Raw genomic sequence first — 25,295 nt, 5'->3', positions numbered from 1 at the left:
GGGAGATATTACATCTTAAAAAATGTTGTTTGAAAAACCCTAAAATTCAGAAACATGGTCAAAAACTTGTATTCCATTGTACAATATTTTTATTTATTTTCAGTCAAAAGTTACACAGTTTTAAACATTTAATTAGTTTGCATGGGTACATTTCTGTTTTAAATGCTCTGTCCACAAATGGCCTTTGGTAAGAATTGCTTTACACAGTCCAGGAACAGAGATTAACAAAATATGACCTGCTCACCTGCAAACTTTAGCTGCACCAATCAGAAGAAACAAAGAGGCATAAAACAGCTCATCAGACACTCTTTGATCTGAGCTTAGGATAAATAAGGATTATTTCCAACTATCAGTCATGCAAAGCTACACTATTACAGTCCAGCAGTCAGAGTATAGAGATGGAAATCAGTTGAATTACACAGCAGATCATCTGAGGAAAATCAGCCAATAACGTTCAGACTAAACCGACCCACAGTATTCCTTCTCACAGTAACCGGCTGTCTCCTCCTCTCTGTGGAAAATCTTCCCATCAGGCTGCGTCTTCCACCTCAGCTTCACCTCTTCTCTGATCCCTTGCTCCAGCAGCTTCTCCCTCACCTGAAACACAGTTTTCACACATTAACAGAAGCTCCTCATTAATCAGCCGTTGTTTCCGTAGTGAGCAGAAAACTTTGTTCGTGCTGTTTCTGGGGGTAATGAACTAAATGAACTGCCTGGTGATGAAACTGAAGTTTGTTATTAGGCCTCATTGCCTGTCATTGGGTCACTTCGTCTCCTCACAGTAATCTGAAATTAAATGACTTCTTCAAGTTAAGAATTAAAAAAGGTTAAATAACAAAAATCGATGGGATTCCATTAAATGAGCCCCGTATCTCTGCAGCTGTGTGCTGTCACGTTTCCCTGAACCTGGACTGCACAGACTCACTGCTCTCTATCATTTCACAGTAGTTATAGCAGTCTGTCCCTTGTATCGGGGCCAGTGTGTCCTCTGACCTGTTGCAGGATGGATTCTTGCACTGTGGGGTCGTTCAGGTCTGCAGATCCTGCCCTCAGCTGAACCTTCACTGACCTCGAGGCTCGAGAAGATTTGACATCTGCAGAGAAAGAAAAGGCCGAATTTCAATTCAATTTTATATATACAGCGCCAAATCACAACAACAGCCGCTGCAAGGCGTTTTAAAAGGTAAGGTAGACCCTACAATAACACATATAGAGAAAAAAACAAGAAATCAAATGACCCCCTATAAGCAAGCACTTTGGCAACAGTGGGAAGGAAAAACTCCCTTTTAACAGGAAGAAACCTCCAGCAGAACCAGGATCAGGGAGGGGCGCAAGTGGGAGAAAGCAGTCTTACATATTTGTTTAATATGTGCATTGAAGGACATGTCCTGGTCAAAAATGACTCCAAGGTTCCTCACAGTGTTACTGGAGGCCAAGGTAATGCCACCCAGAGTAAGAATCTGGTTAGATACCATATTTCTAGGATTTTCAGGGCCGAGTACAATAACCTCAGTTTCATCTGAATTAAGAAGCAGAAAGTTAGCGGCCATCCAGGTCTTTATGTCTTTAAGACATTCCTGCAGTTTAACTAATTGTGTGTGTTATCTGGCTTCATGGACAGCTAGAGTTGGGTGTCATTAGCATAGCAGTGAAAATGTATGCTATGTCTTCTGATGATACTGCCTAAGGGAAGCATGTATAATTTAAAAGTGCTATATAAATAAAATTGATTTGATACTTTACTTAGGCCATCAAATTAAGATAGATTTTATGTTGTTGGTTTTGAAGATCTGGATGGATATTTTAATGTATTCTTTATTTCTATTTTTCAAGACTTGGAGATTTGCCTTTTTTATATAACTTGGCCTACCCTTTTTAGTTTTGTTAATATTGGCAATAGTGAGAAGTACTATGGTTGGATTCAAATGTATTTAATATAGGGCATCTAATTAAGGTAAATGTCATGTTTTTAGTTGTTAGAATCTGATGAGCAATATTTTATTTTATTATTTGTTATTTTGTTTTTCAGTTTTCCCCCTGAGAGATTGCCACCTTAATGTGGTCAGGGGGTTTGCGTGCCTCAGTGACACTAAGAGCTAGACCTGCAGAAGCTTAGCCTTCAGGGGGGACACCCAAGTTGGTCAGGTTTTAGGGTAGAGGTCTGACAAAGTGCAATCCAATTACATGACAAAAACAGTTATTCAGAGCACCCCACACAACCCTTACCCCTTTCTCGCCTCTGTTGCCACCATGTGCCCCTTTACATTTCTGTCTGGAGGAGGAGAGGAGCTGCAGAAAGGCGTGTAAGACTTCAGCTCTGCTTCCTGGTCCCAACTCTGGATAGTCATATTTTGGGAGGGGTTTAATAAATTTGTCCATATTTCTAGAAATGAGAGCTGCTCCATCCAAAGTGGGATGGATGCCGTCTCTCCTAACAAGACCAGGTTTCCTCCAGAAGGTTTGCCAATTATCTATGAAGCCCACATCGTTTTTGGACACCACTCAGACAGCCAGCAATTTAAGGAGAACATGCGGCTAAACATGTCACTCCTGGTCTGATTGGGGAGGGGACCAGAGAAAACTACAGAGTCCGACATTGTTTTGGCAAAGTTACACACCGATTCAATATTGATTTTAGTGACCTCTGATTGGTGTAACCGGGTGTCATTACTGCCGACGTGAATTATGATTTTAATGAATTTACGTTTACCCTTAGCCAGCAGTTTTAAATTTCCTTCAATGTCGCCTGCTCTGGCCCCTGGAAGACAATTGACTATGGTTTCCGGTGTCTCTAGCTTCACATGTCTGAGAACAGAATCACCAATTACCAGAGTTTGACCCCCGGCGGGTGTGTCGCCGAGTGGGGAAAAACGGTTAGACACATGAACAGGTTGGTGGTATACCTGGGGCTTCTGTTTAAGACTATGCTTCCTCCTCACTGTCACCCAGCCGCCCTCTTTCCCCAGCTGCTTGGGGTCTGCCGGGGAACAGGTAGCGGGGCCTACGCTATCTTCGGCTGCACCGGCTACAGGGGCCTGGCTAGCTACGGGTGACTCAAGGGTGTGAAGCCGAGTCTCCAATTCAGTAATCCCGGCCTCCAGAGCTGCAAATATGCTACATTTGTTACAAGTATCACTACTGCTAAAGGAGGCCGAGGAGTAACTAAACATCTGACACAATGAGCAGGAAAGTGCATGAGGGACAGGTGAAGAGGCCATGCTGCACATGAAGATTATACTATGAAAACAGAAGTTATCTAAAGGTTTTTAATTAAATTGGTATGCAGATAAGCTACTCAACTAGTACTTCCTGTTCCTGTGTTGGTGGAACAGGAACAGGAAGTGATACTCTACCGCAGAGAGAGCGAACACCAAATGACAGCGCCACCCAAAGGATTGACAGTGTTGTGCCAAGAGTGTCCAGATGAGCCCAGGAGGACCAGACCGTGCAGAGGACAGACTCACCTCTGGAGCAGAGGAAGGGGCGTTGTTCATTACAATTATGACTGTAGAAGGAGCCCGTTGATGCATCTATTGTGGCACAGTTTTGAGTGTCATCAGGCTGCCCGGGCCCCCACGGCAGGTTTGAGGCTGTGCTCAAGTTTGACCACGTCCAGTAATTTCTATACAGTCCAATCCAGGCCTGATTAGAAGATGTCAACATGTTAGCGACCATGGTGTTTACATTTGAATCAATCATGCTGCTCAGGTCTATGTATGTCTGTCTGCAGTAAGACTGAGCATCAGGCCAGGTCATCAAGGTCGGCACCAGGATGATACTGCTACTCATGCCTGAAAGACAAAAGATCAGATGGATTCAGACCTGCAGCTAAAATGTTCAGTTTGTCAAACCCTGGTACCAAAGTCCAAAACACTCACCATTAAAGCAGAAAAAGCTATGTTGTTCTGAGCACTGTTTTGTGGACCATGATCCATCACTAGATATTGTAACACACTCCCCAGTCCCTGGCTGTCCCGGGGACCAGGAATTAAACCAGGATGACTGAACTGGACCGAGGCGAGACCATTTCCAGCCGCTCTTGGAGAGTCCAATCCACACCTCTGTGCTCCCCGCCCATTTCTGGGCTTCCTGGATGAGAGCTGAGCTGTTAACGATGGCGAGGTCAACGTACTCATCTCTGCAGTATTGCTGAGCGTCGTTCCAGGACTTCTGCAGGTCAACGAGGTGGAGCTGTCTGACTAACTGATCAGACTGAAAATGGCAGACCATCACGTAACCTGAGAGAGGACACGAGTCAGTCAGCATGGTCACAGACTCACCTCAGCTCGATTTTACTCGTCAGGAGAATTTACAGAGATTTGAACAGTGTTGTGGTCTGTTAATAAATGTGTCCTTTAAAGGATCTGTAACTCGTGTACTGGTTAAAATGTGTTTTACAATGCCAGTGGACACCTACACACTGGTTTCCCGCTCCAGGGCCAAACTCACACATCAGGTTAAAAAGCTGCTTTAACAGTGTTAAGTTTGTTTTTCACTCTGGCCTTATTGCACATGTATTTGGATGATTTTTCCTCTTCAGTGTGCACAATAAAGGAAAACAACATGTTAGTGGTCGAGGCTCAAAGCTGAACAACATGTGCACACGGACGTGGTAAAAGCAGTCAGGATCTTTTTCAGCGAGCTGACGGGTTAGCAGCGTTTCAGGCTTTCAGTCAGATTTCTACACAGAAAATAAAATAAAGACGTGTTTTTCTCAGCAGTGCACACAAACAGAGCCACGTTCATGCACTCTCTCTTCCCTCCTGTCGTTCTTTTTTTACTCTTTTACTTCACTTTATACAAACTGTTACAAACTACCGACTATTAAACTGTCAATCAAACTTTTAACTGGACCCAAAGAAAGCTTTAGAAGTTTAGTTGACATGACAAAGATCTTTGGAGATTGTACGAGTGTTTCTTTGACTGCTTGAAACTCGTTTACAGACACCTTGAAAATAATCACTATGGAGCAGTTCAGTTTGTGCTTTCTTTGATTTTCTGATATTAAAAGTTTTATTCAAACTATAAATGAGGCGACTGAGATGAGTTTACAGACCTGAGAGCAGCAGGAGGATCAGTCCACACCTCTTCATGACTGAGAGCTGAAAAACTGTGAAAACGTCCTCATGAATCTCATCTTCAGCTGCTCTATCATTATTAATCATAACACTTAAACCAGCATCAACAAAGAGGCAGATGTCTCTGTCATTCACTCCATTTCTATCCTAATCTAATGATTCAAACAAAATTATCAAACATATTTAACATTTGAAACGTTCAACTTTAAAAAATGTTGTCTTCATTCAATTATCATCATTTTGTTTATTAGAATACCAGATAATGAATGTGTGAGATTATCAAATAAACCAAAACAAACATATGCATAACATACCCGACACGATGAGACGTCTGTTCAGCTGTGACACAGTCAGAACTCTTCATCTGATATAAATGTCATCCTCGCTCCTCCTCCCACGTCTATCAGAGACTTTGTAAAAGTGGTTTTAGAAAGCAGCCCAGTGTTCATTAAAGTGCATTTGATTAAAGATGCTCAGAGTCATTTAACTGAAGATGACTTATTCAAAGTTATTACAGATGCAAACAGACTGACGTCTGGCAGAACGGGCTGTGAACTGGAGCTAAACGAGGTCACAGGCGTCGAACCATGAAACTAGGACTGAGGTTAAACGCAGGAAACGGGCCGTTCGGTTTCAGGCTTCAGTCTCTGTGAGTGGAAGAACATGCTTCTCCTCCTGACTGGAGGTCAGCGTGTCTGCCGCATCATCAGCAAAGATGGACACACTTGGAAATGTTTGTGTCTTCATTTGAATCCAAAGCCGAGGTTTGCGAGTTTGCTTGCTGTGCATGTGTTTGCATAGATACAGCACTGATTCTCTGCCTGACCACTTCAGTGTTATTTGAATAATGTTGTAATTATTATAATTCTGACAAAACAGCGTTCAAGCTTGACTCCTCCAAATCAGTGATGATGAAGACACAACCTGACACATTTCACATGTCAGTTCCAATCATAGAGAACAAATAGTTTTTACTTTGTTCTTTCTTTCTTTGTTTAGCTTCAGCGTGTTTTTTAATGATATTACAGTTTTAGTGCATCTCCTCTAAAAGTGCAAAACTTGCTTTGAGAGTCTCACACAGCACCACTTCCAAAGATGGAGGCTCAGTCAAATACAAATAAAATGCACTGATTTTAAAGTCACCACTAAATTTCACTGAAAGTAAGTAAATAAAATGTTATTTATGTAGCGCCTCACAATGTGAAGATCACAAAGTGCTTCACAAAGAAATACCAAGGAATTTAAAAGAAAAGATAATTTTTTTTAAATATCATTATTGGATGTGCTGCAGGTGATGATGTTGATACAAGACATACCTGTCCCAGTGATCACATGGTGAACGGTGTTGCCACGGCAGCCGGATGCCAGCTCGTTGCCCGTGGTGACGGAGAAGTCCACCTTTGCCAGGTGTCAGCATGGGTCTGTTCTGCTCAACGCCGGCGCTGCCGAGGAAGGTCCGAGCGCTCCTCTATTTATTTTCAGTTTTAGTTTCATTCGATGGAAACTTTCTTCTTGTTAGGCCTTGGAAAACTTTACCATCCACATGACAGAGCACTCGGACTCATATCTGATGATGTGTAAGATCAAGAGAATATCAGAAATGATGGTAAACCTGAAGTCTGCTTTGGATTATTCTCTTCAACAATCAGTTGACAACATTTCAGTTTTGTGTTTTGAAGGTTTGAGTAATTGCAGCCACGACGAGTACATGAAAAAGGACTCGAGGTCTTTTTAAACCTTTATTTCCGTCCTGTCTGAGCGCAGCCCACAAACGAACATCATGAAAATGATTCAACAGAAAAGTACCCAGTTCTTAGTTAAACTCGGTTTTCTATGTGAAAACTGTCGTTTCAGCTCTGTGTGACGGGAGAACATTACAGCCATGCGCTGAGTCCCCTTAGACAACAATGATGCTAAGTTTAGCTAGTAAAACAGTTGCTAGTGTAGCTGCTTACACTAGTCTCATTTCAGTTTGATGGTACAAATGTAACATGAGTGACATTAGTGATATTTTACTATATACACACCATTTTTGGAAAAAGAAAGCTCAATGGTGGAATCAAATATGACATTTAAGTCAAAATTCAAGGTATTATTTCTATTTCATATCATTTATGACCCCTGTGTGAAAGTTTTAGTTATATTTAAGGACAATACCCCAAAAATAAAGTCTAAGATTTGATCCTTGTGCGTTTCAGATGAAATGAAGACACACTGATGCAGTAGATATTCTTTTATTGATGAGAAAACTGTGCAGTATAATTTACTCAAGATGTTGAAGATATGAGAGCATTAACAGGCTGATTTTTGGGTAAGAGGCTCTAACAGGAGAGAGGTGATACAGAAACATGACATCCTTATAAAATACTGACACGTTTTATGAATGGACAACTTTTCACAGCTCTTTGCATTTAAATGAGCTGCATACTTTTCCCACTGAAACCAGCACAATCCCACTGTGATGAAGACAATATTTGAACTAAATATATTCTGGATAAATCAAAGCATTATCAAAGTTGTCCGTGGTTCCCTTATTTTTCCTTCTTTCCCTGTCAGATCCTGTCCTGCAGGATAAACATCAGTGAGTGGTTCCCTGTATGCAGCTGTTACAGTTTGTGTTGGAGATACTTCTGCAAATACAGGAAGCAAATATCGAGAAAAGTGTTTTCAATGTTTTTACCAGTCCCTCAATTACAGCGAGCTGTTTGTTCTCCCCCTGTTCTCCTCTGCATCTCTCAGCTGTTGCTGGCTCCTTTTCCTCCTCCTCCTCCTCACACACTGTCCTGGTGTCTCATCAGGGGTGGAGAGCCTCTGTCCTGTCTCCTCTCACCTTCCTTCTCAGTCTCTTCTGACTCTGGACACTTGCAGAAGGACATCAACCATGGCAGTTAGCAACAAAAGCAAAAGAAGTTTATCAAATATCTGTTAACTTGCAGGATGAAAACAGTTTGTCTTATAATCACAAAGACACACTTTGTGTTTTAATTAGAGAAAGGAGAAACAGGAGGAGGACTTCTCCATCTACTGTCTGTCTCATTATTAGTGGTTTATACAGGATGAGAGCTCTTTAAGGACAAACTTCAGCACAACATGGTTGAGTCTGCGTCCTCGCCACAGTTCGCGGGCCAGATATTTGGTCAACCGTCTGCTCGGTGTTTCCTGAAACGTTTAAGTACGTTTGGCTTCACACCGAAAAACAGACCCAGCTTCGGCAGAAACCTAAACTAACTAACCGACCAAAGAGCCGCTTTAAATGGCGATATCACTAACGTCACGTAACTTTTTTAAGGCTTTTCATTATGCTAACACTTGTTCCGCTGTATATTTGAAGAGAGATACAAGCCCAGTGCTTACTTTGAAGATTTCTGGACCGCCTCACTTCGACCGTCCACCACTTTTCTTCAACCTTTCACTCGCAGTTAATCCTGGTATATGGTTGGGCATATCAAGGCTACGTCCACACGTACACGGAGATTTTCCGTTTTCGTTTTAAAAAATAATCCCGTCCACACGTAAACGCAGAAATGAAGGAAAACGCTGCTAGGAACATGCCAACGCAACAGGTGGCGATATATTCCTAACCATGTAGAAATGTTGGCCAATCAGAAGTCTAGAAGCCTCGGTAGGAAATAGTAAACAAAGATGGGGCATAGAAGCAGAACCGAGTCCTCTGTGTGGAGGGACAGTAACTGTGTGTGTATATGTAAGTATTTAAACACTGCAGAGAGTACAATTAACAGTAACAGTATTGTAGAAATTCATTTCACCGAAACAATAACGTGGCGCACAGTGTGACGTCAAAAAAGGCGCACACCTTTGACGCTGCGTTTTCTCCGTTTTTCTCGTCCACACGTAAATGCAAAAACGGAGTTTTCGGAAATATCCACCCTGGCAGGCGTTTTTAAAAATCTCCGTTTTCAGTGACCGAAAACGCCGTTTACGTGTGGACGAAAGGTGCAAACGCATAGAAAAATCTCCGTTTTCAAAAATACCCTGGTACGTGGGACGTAGCCCAAGTCTGCTGCTGCGCAGCTGTGAGCGCGCGCTAGGGGCTTTTATCCGTGTGCGCGTGCGTTCTTTGCGACGTCACTGGCAGATCAAAGGAATTTGCTTTTGCTTTGATCCGTCAGCCACGTGACAGGCAGCCAAACCCCACAAATAGGGGCTCTCACACATAAAAATTACAGCTCATCTGTTTGCAAATGTTCAACAGTCGGCGTCCTCCAAAACAAGAAAATTCTCCCGCTGTTCTCTCAAACCCGGAAAATCAAATGTGTGATACAACCATGTCAACACGCAGCGAAAATGAAAATTCAATTGTGGTCACACCAGACCAGATAATGCCACCTATCAAGAGGTGCTTCGAAAGGCTCTCTGGAGTTCAGTGGAGCTTAATAGAAAATGGCGCATGCGACTCGGGGACCGTAGCGGTGCTTGCTGATATGATTTGTGAAATCATTCAGATCGCCTCTAGCAGAATCCTCAAAATTGCCCTTCCTGTTACTCAGGATTGCATGACGAAGGAAGATCCAGAGCCTTTAGATGCGGGGAAAATAATCCCGTCCCTCGGAGACTCGATCTCAGACGCCATCGCCAGCTCTCTTAATGTCCCGAAACAGCGACATGAGAGCGCTGACGAGCTGACACGGATGGTTGAGGAAGAGATCTCCGAAAAGGTAAGCTCAACAGTCAAACTCATTACAGAAAGCCCCGATCTCCCGCAAGACCCCGCCGTTTATGTTAGCGGGAAATGTAGTAATATTAAAAAGCTGCACCGCATGGTTTGTCACGCTGCCTCGTGCCTTAAAAGGTTTGTAGCACGTAAGATGCGCTGCCGGTGCGTGTCAAGCGGGTGTGATTCCGGTACAGAAAGTACGGATTCAAAGATATCAGTGCAATCAGCAATCACAGAGATTTCTGTGATTCTGTCATCAAGCAGCTCAGATGGAGAGATGACAGAAAAAGATAAAGATGAGGAAGAAATTGAGCTCCCAGACGAATCAGCTCTAACAGAAGAAGACAAAATAAAACCAGCTGCAGAGAGCCAAAGTATCCGAGCTCCAACGCCAGTAGAAGTGGTTGCAGCTGACATCGTAAATGAGATACTTGGGAACATGAATTCAAGCAGTGAAGAGCCCTGTGAGAGGTGTAGCTTACCCAAGCCTGCCTTTAATGCAGGATTAATTATCAACAAGGTGAGAGACCTTTTCTCCAGATGTTTGCCATCCACCTCACACTCAGGGCTCAAAGCACGCAAACACCGCTTTTCCATGTTTGCGAAAAAACAGTTTGAAAAAATGAAAAAAGAGCTGAGACAAGTAATAAAGGCAAACAGGAAATTTTTTGTTTGTCTAAAAAACATTTTCAAGTTCCACAAGTATGAAACAGTGCCATCCGATGAAAGTAGCCTCCCAGGGTCAGTCCCAGAAACTGGTCCCCAGAGTAAAGAGGCTCATCGAGCCCCTTCCCGAAACACGCTGCTTCGTTACATGCGTTCTTCTCCAGCCGACTTTGACGCCATTAGGTCAGACGTTAACCAGCTGTTTGACAAATTAACAAAGAAAGAAGAACTCTTCATCATCCATAAAACATTGGACAACTTCAGAAATAGTGGGGCAACAAGAGATTTTACCGTGGAGTTGACGGGAAAAGTATTTGATCTACTTATGACGGATCGACTGTATCAAATCCCCGAACCTCTAATGGGTAGATCCCTCTCAGATACAGTCATCTCCAGGACTCCACAACCAGCACATGGCTCAAAGCGTCCCTTTTCTGCTGAAGTCCTCTATGTCCTCGTAGAAGACGCAGTAGAAAAGTTTTACAAAAGCTTTACTCTGGGTGGAGAACGAAGACCAAGATCAAATGATTGAGGACAAGGTTTCTGTGGTGGTGGAAGACATTCAGAACTTTATTAAAAGAACAAGGACACCGACAAAGGAAACAAGCACAGAGTCAGATGGCAGTGGAAGAGAATCTGTTCCATCACCTGTAACACCAAAACCTGAGAGCATTTCCCAGAAAGATCTTCTCCGGCACCGGATGAAACACCTGTAACACCAAAACCTGAGAGCATTTCCCCAGAAAGATCTTCTCCGGCACCGGATGATACACCTCAAACACCAAAACCTGAGAGCATTTCCCCAGAAAGATCTTCTCCGGCACCGGATGAGACAAATCAAACACCAAAACCTGAGAGCATTTCCCCAGAAAGATCCTCCCCGGCACCGGATGAAACACCTGTAACACCAAAACCTGAGAGCATTTCCCCAGAAAGATCTTCTCCGGCACCGGATGAAACACCTGTAACACCAAAACCTGAGAGCATTTCCCCAGAAAGATCTTCTCCGGCACCGGATGATACACCTGTAACACCAAAACCTGAGAGCATTTCCCCAGAAAGATCTTCTCCGGCACCGGATGAAACACCTGTAACACCAAAACCTGAGAGCATATCCCCAGAAAGATCTTCTCCGGCACCGGATGATACACCTGTAACACCAAAACCTGAGAGCATTTCCCCAGAAAGATCCTCCCCGGCACCTGATGAAACACCTGTAACACCAAAACCTGGGAGCATTTCTCCGCAAAAATGCTCTGCTAGCATTTCACGCTCTCTCAAGGATTCCTCTGACATGTCTGAGATGCGTTCTGTGTCAGTGTCATCTTCTGATGCTGAGAAAATTTCCGATGACCTCGCTTTTATCCTCATGATGAGAGTCGTCAAAAAATCTAAATCTAAGACCAAACAGTCTGTGTCTCTGTCAGAAGAACTAGAGACGGTCATCAACCGTCTGAGAGATCTGATACAGCCTGAACTAAGCAGCACAGAGTCTGCCACAAGTCTGACAAATAACAAGAAAAAGTTCATCAAGAAACTAGCCAAATGCCTCATCAAGGAGTTTGGCTCCCCAGACAATGTCTTAAAGGCTGCAATAGCAAATGATTTGTCTTTTGATGAGGCTCTGATAAGGCATCTAAAAATCCGCCTTGGAGTCATCCCCAGTCCTCCCAAAAAGTCCAAAATTTCCAGGTTTTTTTCAGCTGTGGGAAAAGCTCTGCGAAAACCCTTTAGGTGGTTCACTAAAGCCAGAGATGATTAAAATGACCATCCTGGCTTTTCCCCGCCGCCCTGCTTCTTTTAACATCTTGAAGCAGAATTTTAGCACCAAATCCAAATTTTAACAACTGTAGTTCGCGCCATCTCGTCTCCTTTTGATTTCCATCCCCCCCAACCGGTCGCAGCGGATGGCCGCCCTTTCTGAGCCCGGTTCCGTTGGAAGTTTCTTCCTGTTAAAGGGAGTTTTTCTTCCCCACAGTCGCCTAGTGCTTGCTCAGAGGGGGATCATTTGATTGTTGGGGTTCTCTGTAGTACTGTAGGGTTTTGACCTTACAGTACACACAGGGAGGAGACTTTGTGATTTGGCGCTTGATTTTTAAAATATCTAATTCGGCATGAAATAAAAAATATCTAAATTAAAAATACATTCCAGCTTTGTTTGTGTTTTTCTTCTGTTGTCAAATATGTAGAAAGTGTTGCACATGTGATTTTAGTCATTTTACATCAATATGTAGCCAAAATGTGTCTGTTTGTGATCATGCTGCATCTATTTTGTCTGATTTGTGTCTTAGTTTAGTCAATTTACATCTATTTTGTGGCCCAAATGTGTGGATCCTGTTTGACATTGCTATGTTTTGTCTTAATGCTTCACTTTGGTTGTTGATGTTTGTGCTCATTTTGATTCTAGATGTAGACCTGCCATCTGAAAATGAGCACCTAGCCCACTTGGAACATTTTTTTTTAGTCCAGGGGTTAACACATTTTTTTATTTCAAAAAGGGAAATACCTCGGTTACTTTACTACTGACCAAATAAATGATGATGATGACATATACAGATAATGATGTAAGCTCTATGTGCAGGCAAGTACTGTTTAACACAAATTCAGCTTTTGTTCACTTGCAGTTTAAGTGATTTTGTTTATTTATGTTTGTTGCATACTGTTATATACTGCCCCCTTGTGGTCAGGATACCTAAAGGGGGTAGTGCCAGTCAGATGTTTGTAGCTGTGGGTGTTTGGACTTTTAAAGCACTTTTAAGAAAGTTAATGTTCACTTTTAGAGAACGACTGGATGGCTCTAGTAACAGTGTAATTTTAGCACCCACAGAGCCGACAGTGAGTGGTTCCTGTTACTCATGCAGTCTGGGGAAGCACCGGTTGAAGTGTTTGTGTATTTATTGATTTCTTTTAAGTCACTGTGTATTTTATGTATATTATGGTTTATAAGTTTATAAGTCCTGTCAACCCTGTGCTGAGAGGGCTGTGCTCATCCATCCGTCCTGTTCTAATAAAGCCAAATTTCAGGAACACCTTCTTTAGATCTGTTCAGTTTTATTCATGTAGCACCACTTAAACAGTCAACAAATCTGGACTCAAATGATGTTATATTGTAAGGTAAAGACCCCAAAAAGTTCAAAAATGTTCACACCAATGTGAATTGCATTCAGTTCATTGATGAATTGAATGCAATGTCAGTACTCAAAGGTGAGTGGCTATAACTGACTACATGTGTGTACTGTATCATGAGTGGACAGACATGGATGTAAACCACACCTTAACTGTTTGGCTGAGGCAGTGATTCTAACTTAGAGGTGCTCTGGATATTATTAAATGTGAACATATTGTTAAATATCACACTTTTTCGTTGTCAAGTGTTTGAAGAAAACACTTTGGAGCCACTTGAATGAATGTATATAAAGGTATTTAAATGAGGACAAACTGATTTCAAGGAAATAAAAATGCGCAAATTTGAAAGTTTGTGAATGATTTTGTGTATCAGCTGTTTAGTCGTTCTGTGGCGAGATGGATGCTGTCATTGTCACGGTTCTGGGTCACTTTGACCCAGCATTTTCAGTTTCTTGTGTTTTGGTATTCTTCTGTATTATGATTTATGTTTTGATTCTTTAGTTGTGCTGTTTTGATTATTATTATTCTAGGTTTCAGTTTGGTCCGGGTTATGAGTTCTTAGGTTTTGTTCTTGTGCCCTCGTGTTTAGTGTAGGTCTAGTTCAGTGTCAAGTCTACGTCTTTGTGATTTGTTTCTTGTTTCCTGTTTTACTTTAAAGGTTAGGGTAGTCAGTTAGGTATGTCAGTGTATTCAGTTTTACTTCGCCCTGTCTCGTTAGCCATAATTTCTCCCAGCTGTGTCTCCCTCCTGCTTCCTATTCCCTGATTACTCCACTGTGTATTTTAGCCCTGTGTTTGCCTTTGTGTTACGTCCCTCTGCAGCCTCTAATCTCCTCAATGTTTTCAGCTGGTGCTAATTGGCCACACCTAGTCAGGTGTGGATAAAAGCATAAATGAGGCAAGCTTTCCAGAGAACTCACTTGTCTTTGCCTTGGTGGCACGAGCCATTTTAGCCAACCTGGTATTCCATTTTAAGATAAACCCTCTTCTCACTAACACTCTGGTATTCTTCTCCTTTTCTATGTTGCGGCTTTTGAGCCGGGTCGTAACATAAGTGGGAGCTCGTCCGGGATCTTTGGACATTTTAGTGGAGACTGAATATCAGTTTTTTGTATTGCTTTTAAGTGGGTGAGTGATGGTGTTCACTGTAATTGAGCAAACTCTTTAGTGTGTTTCAGCTGGGTGGCTGTGCTGCCCTTCCATCGAAGCACTTGTTTATTGTTTTGCTTTGTTTTAATTTATGTTTGGTGGTTATCCTGGGTGGGGGCACGCTTCAGAGTTTGGTAGGAGACTATATCTCTGGTCTGCTACCTGCTCTCGAGTTCGTGTTCAAAGTTGCCTCGAGCCCGGTGCACCACTGAAGACTAGACGGGTCAAGTTTTGTTTTTAGCGTTTTAGGATGGGAGTTGCTCAAAGTGAATCAGTGGCACCAAACTTGGCAGGAGGTTTGAGACCATTCATTAATAATGGTCTTGTAGCTGAGGCAGGTAGGTCGTTTTTAAGTTGGCATAGTGTGTACACCGTGTGTGCCTCTAATATGTCAGTGTTGATGGATGCTAATGAGATCCTCATGAGGTGAGTGTTTTGTGCTGTGACCTTTAGTGTTGTGGGGAATATGGCTACTTTTGTTGGATCACTTGTGAGTGTTGTTGGCCAGGTGATGGCAATAACACTGTGGGGTGCTGAGCCACCCTTGATGTGATCATTGTGTGGCCATAGCTCTACATTTTGTGGTTGGTCACTAGTGTGCTTGCTTTACTGAACCTTGTGGATTAAAGTAACTTGTTGTGGTATAAGGCCACTTGTATGTGACCGTTTGTGTGGTGGAGACAACAGATCACTTGGTTGTGATTATTTGTTGCTACTTTTGGTTTTGTGTTGTAGCAGGTCAAGTAATCATTTTGGGTTTGACTGTTGTGCTCCTTTGTGTTGGTCACGTGTTACTTTGTGTGTGCTCAGTGTGGCGACTTCAAATCCTCATGCAGGGGCATCCATGCTTAAAGATGCCAACTATAATGTGAACACTGCTTCTGTTAGCTTTTACTTTTATTCCAGGTTTGTGGGTCAAGGACCTGAAGGCTTTAGAGGGGCTTTTAATAAATTTAGGGGTCCTAGAGGAACCCTTTTAAGGGAGGAGGTGTTACGTCCCTCTGCAGCCTCTAATCTGCTCAGTGTGTTCACATTATCTGTCGTGTCGTTAATGTTTGGTACCCTCTTCTTGCTGTTTGTTTGTCTCGTCTTAGTTTCAGCATTGAGGTTTTTGTAAGTGTTTATTTTCATGAAGAGTTTTTCCAGCAATAAAAGCTGCGTTTTGAGTCCAAGTCCCGTCTCTGAGAGTCCTGCGTTTTGGGTCCACCATTCCTGCCTGCCTGCCACACAGCCTGTCTTGACGGTCACTATATTTTAGGATAGTTTCTGAGTTGAGGAGAATAAAAGAATATTTAACAGTAACTGTACCAATGTTGTTGTGTACTAAGCACAGATTAATTTATAAAGTTTTAATTTATGAATGTTTGAGCAAATGGTGTATTAGGTTGGAATTGTATAGAAATTTACATTTAATGAGTTACAGTAAAAAGAAGTGCCTGTAAAGGGTAATATAAACAGAACTTTTTCTATTAATGGAAAATATTAGTTAACAATACAGAAAATGCACTGTGAATAAAGAGAATTTTCCCTTTTATAGCTGGAGGAAATGTCTAAATCCTACAGAGAGTATTCTGTAAATACTTAAGAAATTTATTTTATCATCATTTATGGAAAAGTCAGTCAATTTCTGTAAAAAACAGAAAATTACCAGGACATTTTGTGGTTTTTACAGTGTAGATAAGCTCCATAACATCACAGAGTTTGAATATAGAGAGAACACAGCTGGGGTCACTTTGTTGGGAGGATGATGATGCAGGGGTTAATACTGCTGCTTAGTAACAACATGATTGGCTGATCCTCTTACTCATCTCCAATGACTTCAGTTGGATGAGGATTTTAAAAGGATGGAGCCGTGACTAAAAATGTATACTTATATTAACCTCCTAGGACAGGGGTCGGCAACCTGCAGCTCTTTAGTCCTTATAGTGCGGCTCCGCGTGGTTTGGGAAAATAAATTAGAAGTATTTAGCTGAAGTGTATTTTATTTATGTTAGTTCTTTTTTAACTCGTAGTTCTAAATTGGAAGATTATTGTGATATTGAAATATAAAAATAAAATTATATTCTATTATTTTTTCATCACTCAAAATAAGAGTCACACTCGCGGAAGCCGGTATACCCGCCGAAACGCCGTGCATTTATCGAGACTTTCAACCCCAGGTAGGCCAATTATGGATCTTCGGATCCACATTATGTCAGCAGCTGTTCTCCACCGTGAACCATGTTAAAGACAAACACCGTTCACGCCTGACAGATGACGGTCCTGCGTAAACTGACTTCGTATATCCCCGATTTGCGGACTCTGTGCGCAGAGGTTCAGGAGCAGAAGTCCCATTGTAAACAAATCACGGCAGACCCGACGATGTTTCCATGAACATGCTTTTGAGCATCTCTTTATTGAGCACTTTTCACACACGGTTGCTGTACGCATACAGCCGGCTGTAGCTTTTCAGCTCACAGCCCGACATACACCACAAACAACACAACAGCAGAGAGAGCGCAGACGTAAAGGCAGCGAGGCGTGATTGCGGGTGTCGCTCAGGTGCGTCCGCCTCCCCTACAGCGGCGCTGCAAACCACGCCCCGCCGCACGCATTAACCAGGTAAAATACATATTTAGGCAGAATTTTGCAAATATCTATTTTTCATTTTTCAGCAGCATAGTGCTTTTTTCCAATTATTTTTTAAAAGTCAGGTCAAGGCTCCAACAGCCCAAAGGCGATATAAGGGTGGCGGCTGACAACAGTTTTTGTTTGCTACATGGATCATTTTAGTTCAGCTGGGTGTCTTTGCTTTTGTTATATTTCTTTAAGAGTTCAAAATGTGTTGATTACATAAATATAATTTAATTTTCTCTGTAGCACTTCATGGATTTCATAAGCAGCACACCTTAGTTGTTCACACAAAGCATAAAGATAAAAAACAATATATACAGTGTTATCTTCATTTTAGATGTCAAAAAGTATTTGCGGCTCCCAGTGTTTTCTTTTGCATGGAAACCGGGTCCAAATGGCTCTTTGGGTGTAAAAGGTTGCAGACCCCTGTCCTAGGACCTGGTGTCCACATATGTGGACATCATGGTTATTTAGACCCAAATGCTCAATTTTGCTCTACAAGGGCCTGATATCCACTTACGAGGACATCATACTACCACTGTTCTATCGAAATTCTAAACGAATATCCTCATTTGTGGCTCTCATTTGTCTTAGAAAGAAAAACTGGGTAAAAAAAAAAAATCTAGTAATTCTTTGTTTTTACATTCATTAGGCCCCAATATGCCCAAATATCAAAGAGAAATTAAAAATGCATGCTGTGGAAGAGTTCGGGTCTTAGGAGGTTAAATGCCCCTGCAGCAGTGACCCCGCCTCTCGCCTTATGACAGCTGAGATGATTTTGTGTTTCCTTCTGTGCCTGCATGACGTCTTCAGTATTTCAGCTACATTTGACATCGGTGGGAAAGTGCAAAAGTAAGCATAAATAATACTACAGCACTTTCAATACCAGGTAGGGGTACTGCACTTGTGGGGCATTAATGAGCAGCGTGTGGGCTCCACTGGACTGTCCTAAAGCTGACTTCAAGACCATCACCAGACTGGACACAATGGGAGAAGTGGTTGAAAGATGCACAATAAAGACCTTAGAAGCCATCATGAGCAACTCTGAACAGCTCACCTTATAACAGCTTTATGGGACCTGGAGGACTCGTCTGTCTTCGTTGTTAAACAGGGAGACACAGAAAATCAGTCACACCCGCGGCCATCAGGCTTTTCACTCCTCATACAAATAGTGAGTCGTGAATTCCCCTCTGGGATCAATGAAGTTATTCTTAAGCTGTTGTCTGGCAAACTGCTGTATGGTGTTTCATCTCTGGTGCTTCATAAAAGCTGTTACAGACTCCACTGTTAGATTATGTGTTATCATAAATGTCGACACGAGCTGCGATTAGTTTGTGGAAACATGAATTTTCCTTTTAACAGCATCCTGAAGTGAATGGAAGTGTAGCTCATTTGCTACATTTAAAGGGCTTTTATTTTGAAATCCAAAATCGGATTGACTTGATAATAACATGGCCCCAGTGTGAGGGTGTGTACTGGTGATAAAAAGTGAAATTAGAAATTCTTTACTGAAAATAGATGATAAAATCTTATCTAAGATGAGAATCAGTCAGTCCACAAATAATCTCACCAGATCAGACAGCTTTCATTTCAAACCAGCACTCTAGTTCAGATGTCAGAAGGCTGTTTAGTATCGTCTTCTCGTCCCCATCCTAACCCATCCCATCACTCAACTCAGCGCAGTTTCTACAGAAAGCACCCTGTGAAAAGCCAGAGCACTGTCCTTCCAAAATGTCAGCGTCATCTTCAAGACATGACAACAGGTGTGACAACAACACCCAGCTGTTGGCTTTGTAAGTTTCTCTCTCTTATTCTTGGCCCTTAATTTCCCCGCTTCTCCCCGTTGTTCCTGAGTTTTAGCGCTGTAAGTAAAGGAAGCCGATCAGAAATGTTGACTGCAACCAGGCGGAGGAGGCGGGATTTAAGCTCTGCTGTGTCACACGTGGGCGTAGGCTATGATGTAAGCCACGCCCCAGGACAATTCACTGGAAAATTGTAAATAAACATGCAGGAGCAAAGAACAGTGAGTCCTGACAGGGTAATAGATCATCTACAAACACATACTCACTGTATTTCAGAGCATCACTGCTATTCTGTCTCTTCATTAATGGATTTAACTGAAAGAGGGGGAGGTGGACGTTTAACAGTGGCATTACAGCACATCACATAATCATCACATACTCGGATTACAGCACATCGAAGGGCTGCCCCGGCAGTGAGGCCTATCATCCCCCCTTATGCTCATTCTTATTTTCTTAAATCCCTTACAACAGCACATGTTCATATTAAACATTCCAGATAATGAGTATGTGAGCCAAAGATCAGGCTTCAGACTGCTCCACAAAGCCTCTGTGACGTCAAAGGGAGCAGATATCCCTAATGTGATCATCTTAGGAGTAACATTCACAGGAGCAAAGGAACAAATGCAGAAATGTCCGGTAAGAACATCGCACTTCTCCTGTAGTTTACATAAACTTTGATTATCTCAGTGTGATGCGTTCAGGGTACATCTGTAGTTCCAAGCACAAAAACATGGGTTGCGCTCTTCTCAAATGGGACTGCTGAGATGAATGAGTCTTAACAAACATATGTTAAAATGTGTTTTTAGCCACTCTGGTGGAGTTGAAAATAAAGAGGAGGATATGTGGAAATGAGTGGAACAGCGCCACTCCATCATAATATTCCTGCAGACACTGGAAATCCAGGAAGTGAGGGCACATGCGAAAACACCAGAGGCTTTGAATCCAGCCAATTTTCTGCGCTTTCAGAAACAAATGTAATCAGAAAGCACAGAGTTTGAGTTTGCAGGTGCACGTGGGCTAAAGTCCAGCCCACACAGGATCAGAGCAACACCAACTATAAGCTATTCTTCTGTTGTGTGTGTCACTTTCTATGTAGCAGTGATCTTTTTTAATATTATATTTTGAGACTGAGACTATCCAAAAGTCCTCTGAAGTTTTACTGCAGTATTCAAACAGACAAAGCTTTCTTTTTGCAGATCCATCGGTTCTTCTCATTACAGCTCACTGATTTAAATCTTTTGTCTTTGACAGGGATTGCACAGTGACCATCAGAAGGAGACAGCAGGTCGATCCAGGAGCTGAGGAAAACAAGAAATCTGCTCAAGGCTGATGGACACTGGTACACTGTAATTGATTTATCACAGATTTGGGAAATACTTGAAATTTATATTGATTCAAGCTGTCTCTTACCTATTATTCAGATTCCTTCCATCCAGCCACTTCCATTTCCCATCTTCAACTCTCAGACCAATCCAGTATCCTTTGTTATCATCATATGTCCAACTCTTTTCACTGACAGTTTTCAGAGGACAGAGAGAAAGTTGTCAGAGATATTTAAATGCTTTGCTCTAAGAAAGCTTTCAATCTAAAGAAATTATTTTTATTTCCTGAAGTCTGTAATAACGTGTCTCACAATTTTTCTCAATTTTCTCATTACCATTTCTTCTTCATTAATCACAACAACCAAATCTGAAATCTTTCCTCTGTAGTTTTCTCGAGCTTCTTCCCAGGTTTTCCATTGATCACGGTCAGCATCATTAGTTGCATAGCAGCTGGACTCAACATGATCCCAGCCAGCCTGACAACGGTTACATTTTCTGTCTGCAAGAATAGAGAACTGTTAATAAACAGCTTCAAATTAGGTAATTTTGTACAAATATATTTGGAACATACTGTTATTTTCTTTGGGACAGTAGGCATCAATGCTCCATTGAGCTCGACTAACATTGAAGTCACTCCATGATGTCATCATCTGTTGCATTATTTCTGTTAGGTTTTTCTTCTCTGTCTCCAGCTCCTCATTTTTCTTTTTGAGCATCTGTGTCTCTGCAGTCAAGTTTGCGATCTGTTTTTCTAAAACTGTGGAGACTATGAGGTTACAAAGGACAGCAGTTAGTTTTTTTTTAAGTGGTTTGAATGTATTTACATGTTTCTTATAAATCAATGCAACAATAACTGTTAAAAAACACAATCAAATATAAAACATGAGACTACTTTGGCCTTACACACCTGAGATCAAAGTGTAAGATTTAAATTTATACTCACTGTAGAATCGAAGGAGCATAATTAGTAACAGAAATCCCCAGCATGTTGCTAGTGATGGAAAAGATTTATTACAGGACGACTTCTTATCTAGCAAAAAAAAAAAAAAAAAAAAGTTATTTCAACAACCAAAATTATTCATAGTTTTAAAGTCTTTAGAATAAAATGAAATGTGTCAAAGATCCCCAATTATTTAAGCATTGTTCTGTTATGTACAACCACAAAATACCTGTTGGAGGCAGAGAAAAAATGATTTAACTTTAGACCAGACCTATAATCACAAAGAAAACTAAATCAGAAGACCTGAAGGCAAAACTAAGGCTAAACCTTGTTAAATGTAATACAGACCCCCAAAACTCAGAACACTATATATACAGAAAAAGGCAAAAATGTAAATACAAAAACTCAAAACTCAGGCAAAAAACTCAGGGTCAGTGACAGCTTTTGTCATTTCTGTGTTTTGTATCTTTGTGGGAGATATTACATCTTAAAAAATGTTGTTTGAAAAACCCTAAAATTCAGAAACATGGTCAAAAACTTGGATTCCATTGTACAATATTTTTATTTATTTTCAGTCAAAGGTTACACAGTTTTAAACATTTAATTCCTTTTAATGGGTACATTTCTGTTTTAAATACTCTGTGCACAAATGGCCTTTGGTAAGAATTGCTTTACAAAGTCCAGGAACACAGATGAACAAAAATATGACTGACATATGGTAATTTATTCAAAACTGTTTTATGAAAAATCTATGTCAAGAACTTATAATATTCAATTAAACATAATGTTGGAGGCAGATCTGATTATAGACAGAATTACGTATTACTTCAATTACCACAGTTTCCTCACAGTAGTAAACCCATTAGTGCAACACCTTGATGCACGAGCGCCAGTCAATGAAAAGTTATAAATGCTGTTTTAGCAAAGATCTTTCCTGCTGTTTCAGCTTGAAGAAGGAAAACTAAAGTATTACAGGAGTCTGTGCTACAATATCTCCCGATCTGTCTCAGCTGACTGCATGTCTGACCATGGTTTCATCAATGATCAGTGGTCAGTGTTCATTACAATATGCATATTGTAGTCAGTGGTGCTAGTTTCAGTCATTATGCAAATGTAGTGTTTTTAAGGTTGGAGAAACCTGCATTCAGCTGACAATGAAGAAGTCACTTGGATGAGTAATGAAACGTTTCTCCCCATGAAAACGCGACCTCCAGATGAACAGATTCAAGTTTTTTGGATTTCCTGATTGAGCATGCATCAAGACAAGATTGTTCACTGTATTTTAATTATTTTACGATTTCTTTTCATCTTCTGTTCTGCTTTGCCCTCAATTTTTATTCTGAATTCATATTCTTCTGGACAAAGGCCTAGTTTCTTTCTTTCTTTCTTTCTTTAAGAGGGAGGGGAGAGAATTTTGCCATGTTTCGTATTGAAGAACTGTGTTTCCTAAATTAAAATAAAATGTTTTAACATTATTTCTGTAGGTTTAAATTGCTTGGGTCAACTTGAGAGCTTTAATTTTAGATTTACAAATCTTACCTGTCTTTCACAAAATAAAGGTCTTGGTATGAAATAATGCCTTGGTGTAGGAAATGGCAGGTGTATCAAAATATCAATGAGAATGTGTGTCATTGTAGCAGGGTGTGGTTTGAGGCAAAGCTGCAGGGGAGGGTGGAGAAGTGGGTTCACAGGATAGTGCCAAGCAAGCCCGGCTGGCACAGCTGATTGTCATCATGCTAACCAAGACTTCCCTATTTCTAGTAGCTGCTGAGGGCTGGAGGAGCAGAGGCAGACAAGAGCTGAGCTGAAGCTACAGATTCCACAGAGCCTCCAGCTCTCAACACTGTTAATAAAAGTGCACCCAAACTCATCCAACGGTCTCTGAGTGTGTGTCATGCTGAGGTTCTGATAACGAGTGTTGCACTCATGTTGACTGGGGCTTGCTAAAGACTGACTAGAATGTCACCCTCCTCCCTACAACCACATTTCCTGCTGGTTTAGTTCTATGTTTTCTGGACTAAACTCTAATTTTATGTATTTATACACATTGTCTGTTCTTTTATTAGATCATTACAACTCAAGAAATAATTAAGGTTGAAGAGCTTATCAAATACACTCTGGGGAAATTACATATTTGAAAGAGTGTAAATGTGAAATACAAAGCCCACGATCTGAATAAACTCCAATAATTATGGATCTCATGTTTTTCATACGACGCACAAAGTAATATCAGATGATCGTATCCAGAGCAGAAGAACCGATAAGTGTGATCGATAGGCAGGCAGACTAACGATCCCGGGGAATTGGACTACTGGGAACCGGTTCTCGATTCCCATCCCTCCTTCCAGTTGTGTTAACACAGAGTGATTTTGTTTGATTTTTGTTGTTGTTGTTGTTGTTTTTTTTACAACTCACCATTTGTATCAGGAGTTTGTTGAGTTGCTTCATTTTCAACCTTCATTTCTTCATGTGCAGCTTCCTTGTCCTGTTTTACTGAGAGTTTAAACGGTAATTGGAGTTAAGTAGTTTTCAAATAACCAGTTTTCGTAGACTTTGGGTCATTTTGAATGAACAAAATGTTTTTGCTCAATGTTGACAGAATTCAGCATCTTAAATCCAATTTGATACATCATAGCTCTTTTTAAAAATGTCTTTTTTCTCTGGAACTTCGCCTTGGATTGTACAGGGAAAGTTTGCCTTTTATGTGACAGCACATATCTCAGTATCTGACCCACTGGATTTGCTTAGTCTTCTTTACTGTTTATTATTACTGAAGAAAACATCAGCTAAACCAACATGACTTGAAACAGTAATCACACAGAGATGCAGACTTTGATTCACGTCAATAACCCTGAGTTTTAGAAAATCTTTTTTTGATACACTGCATTTGAAAAGCTTAGCTTACCTGCTGATTGTGTTCATTTGTTAGTTCTTAATATGACCTTCTCCTCTGGCGTAATTACCGCCCTGCTGCTGAGATTTTGGGACGTGTACACTGAGCAATAGCACTGTGTTTAAACCATAGAACATAATAATTATCATAATAAACTTCCTCAGTGCCCAGTCTGTCTTGTACCAGCTTCTGCTTTTTGTGTGAGAATGTAAGATGAGTTGAATTTTACATTGTTTTATGGCTTCAAACTGAAGACAGGGTGTTCTTATCTACAAGTGACTAGACACACTTCTTGTGGCTTGTATACCGAGAAATACCACAGAGCATCATAATAAACTTCCTCAGTGCCCAGTCTGTCTTGTACCAGCTTCTGCTTTTGCCTGAGAATATAAGTTGATTCCATTTATGGCTTCAAACTGAAGACAGGTAGTTCTTATGTATCAGTGACTCGACACTTCTTGTGACTTGCACATTGAGAAATACCACAGAGCATCATAATAAACTGCTGCTTCATCAGTGTAACTCTGTCTCTTCTAACTAACCTCTGCTTTTGACATTGTGAGATTATTATATTATCTTATGCCATGTTATATCCCTGATTAATGATTGTGAAATTATTATGTAGTTTTAGTTTGCTTTATTCTCCTGAAGAGGTGATAACTATTAGATTTATTAAACTGATTTGTATTAGATTAGACTGCTGATTTATTGTGAATGAATGATATTGTTTTATGATGCATTATACTGCTGAGTTATAAGAAATACCGTTTTCAGAGAGTCATGGCCTTATTTGTCTGATTAGAAGAGAACAGAACATACCAGAGAGATTTTCTGCCCCATCTCATCAGGAGGAGATAAAACAAGGTCATAACTTAGGCACCGTGCGAGAGAAAGAATGTGAATGTTTAGATTTTTACGACTAGGTGGGAGCCACTAGAGGCTATAAGAGCTTGAGTAACCCTCCACCAGTTTGAGATTTGCTGTGACCCTCTTCATGCATTTCTCCCCATCCGGATGGTTTGTGCTCATAAG

At 41.1% G+C, this 25,295-nt stretch overlaps 2 protein-coding genes and 3 long non-coding RNA genes across 8 annotated transcripts; 2 read left to right on the top strand and 3 right to left on the bottom strand.

The window, feature by feature from the left end:
- Positions 1 to 243: 243 nt before the first annotated feature.
- Positions 244 to 6,557, bottom strand: LOC109201016 (putative C-type lectin domain family 20 member A). Of its 3 annotated transcripts, none has more exons than XM_025904412.1 (7): positions 6,395 to 6,557; positions 5,393 to 5,409; positions 5,057 to 5,110; positions 3,879 to 4,238; positions 3,465 to 3,791; positions 994 to 1,094; positions 244 to 597 (listed from the first exon to the last, which is right to left on the bottom strand). In XM_025904412.1, exons 1-7 carry the CDS (start codon positions 6,493 to 6,495, stop codon positions 460 to 462), a joined length of 1,098 nt encoding a protein of 365 aa, XP_025760197.1. In that variant the 5' UTR covers positions 6,496 to 6,557; the 3' UTR covers positions 244 to 459. The 3 variants fall into 3 exon arrangements, with proteins under 3 accessions (XP_025760197.1, XP_019212127.1, XP_025760198.1); XM_019356582.2 differs by having other exon boundaries at positions 5,393 to 5,488; positions 6,395 to 6,517; XM_025904413.1 differs by having other exon boundaries at positions 5,057 to 5,488; positions 6,395 to 6,517.
- Positions 6,558 to 7,296: 739 nt separating this feature from the next.
- LOC102075608 (uncharacterized) lies at positions 7,297 to 8,644 on the bottom strand. Its single transcript, XR_266584.4, has 2 exons — positions 8,433 to 8,644; positions 7,297 to 7,939 (listed from the first exon to the last, which is right to left on the bottom strand). It is a non-coding gene; the product is annotated as an uncharacterized LOC102075608 (long non-coding RNA).
- An 84-nt stretch (positions 8,645 to 8,728) lies between these two features.
- On the top strand, positions 8,729 to 12,572 carry LOC109201015 (uncharacterized). Its single transcript, XM_025904414.1, has 3 exons — positions 8,729 to 8,781; positions 9,587 to 10,919; positions 11,088 to 12,572. Exons 2-3 carry the CDS (start codon positions 9,593 to 9,595, stop codon positions 12,179 to 12,181), a joined length of 2,421 nt encoding a protein of 806 aa, XP_025760199.1. The 5' UTR covers positions 8,729 to 8,781; positions 9,587 to 9,592; the 3' UTR covers positions 12,182 to 12,572.
- Positions 12,573 to 14,236: 1,664 nt separating this feature from the next.
- Positions 14,237 to 21,665, top strand: LOC112844769 (uncharacterized). Of its 2 annotated transcripts, none has more exons than XR_003217521.1 (3): positions 14,237 to 14,672; positions 20,360 to 20,447; positions 20,530 to 21,665. It is a non-coding gene; the product is annotated as an uncharacterized LOC112844769 (long non-coding RNA). The 2 variants fall into 2 exon arrangements; XR_003217522.1 differs by lacking the exon at positions 14,237 to 14,672 and adding an exon at positions 17,989 to 19,744.
- A 2,100-nt stretch (positions 21,666 to 23,765) lies between these two features.
- On the bottom strand, positions 23,766 to 24,760 carry LOC112844770 (uncharacterized). The gene is made up of 2 exons (XR_003217523.1): positions 24,276 to 24,760; positions 23,766 to 23,863 (listed from the first exon to the last, which is right to left on the bottom strand). It is a non-coding gene; the product is annotated as an uncharacterized LOC112844770 (long non-coding RNA).
- Positions 24,761 to 25,295: the final 535 nt, after the last annotated feature.

The sequence above is a fragment of the Oreochromis niloticus genome, unplaced genomic scaffold (genome assembly GCF_001858045.2).
Source record: "Oreochromis niloticus isolate F11D_XX unplaced genomic scaffold, O_niloticus_UMD_NMBU tig00001487_pilon, whole genome shotgun sequence".
NCBI lineage: Eukaryota > Metazoa > Chordata > Actinopteri > Cichliformes > Cichlidae > Oreochromis > Oreochromis niloticus.
This window is presented reverse-complemented; position numbering and strand designations above follow the sequence as displayed.

Coding starts and splice junctions, on each gene's coding strand:
- LOC109201015 (XM_025904414.1), top strand. CDS start 9,593: ATGACGAAGGAAGATCCAGAGCCTTTAGATGCGGGGAAAATAATCCCG. Junction 10,920..11,087: donor TTACAAAAGCTTTACTCTGG/GTGGAGAACGAA, acceptor CCAAAACCTGAG/AGCATTTCCCAGAAAGATCT.
- LOC109201016 (XM_025904412.1), bottom strand. CDS start 6,495: ATGCTGACACCTGGCAAAGGTGGACTTCTCCGTCACCACGGGCAACGA. Junction 3,792..3,878: donor TAGCTTTTTCTGCTTTAATG/GTGAGTGTTTTG, acceptor TTTGTCTTTCAG/GCATGAGTAGCAGTATCATC. Junction 1,095..3,464: donor CCCCTTCCTCTGCTCCAGAG/GTGAGTCTGTCC, acceptor CTTTCTCTGCAG/ATGTCAAATCTTCTCGAGCC.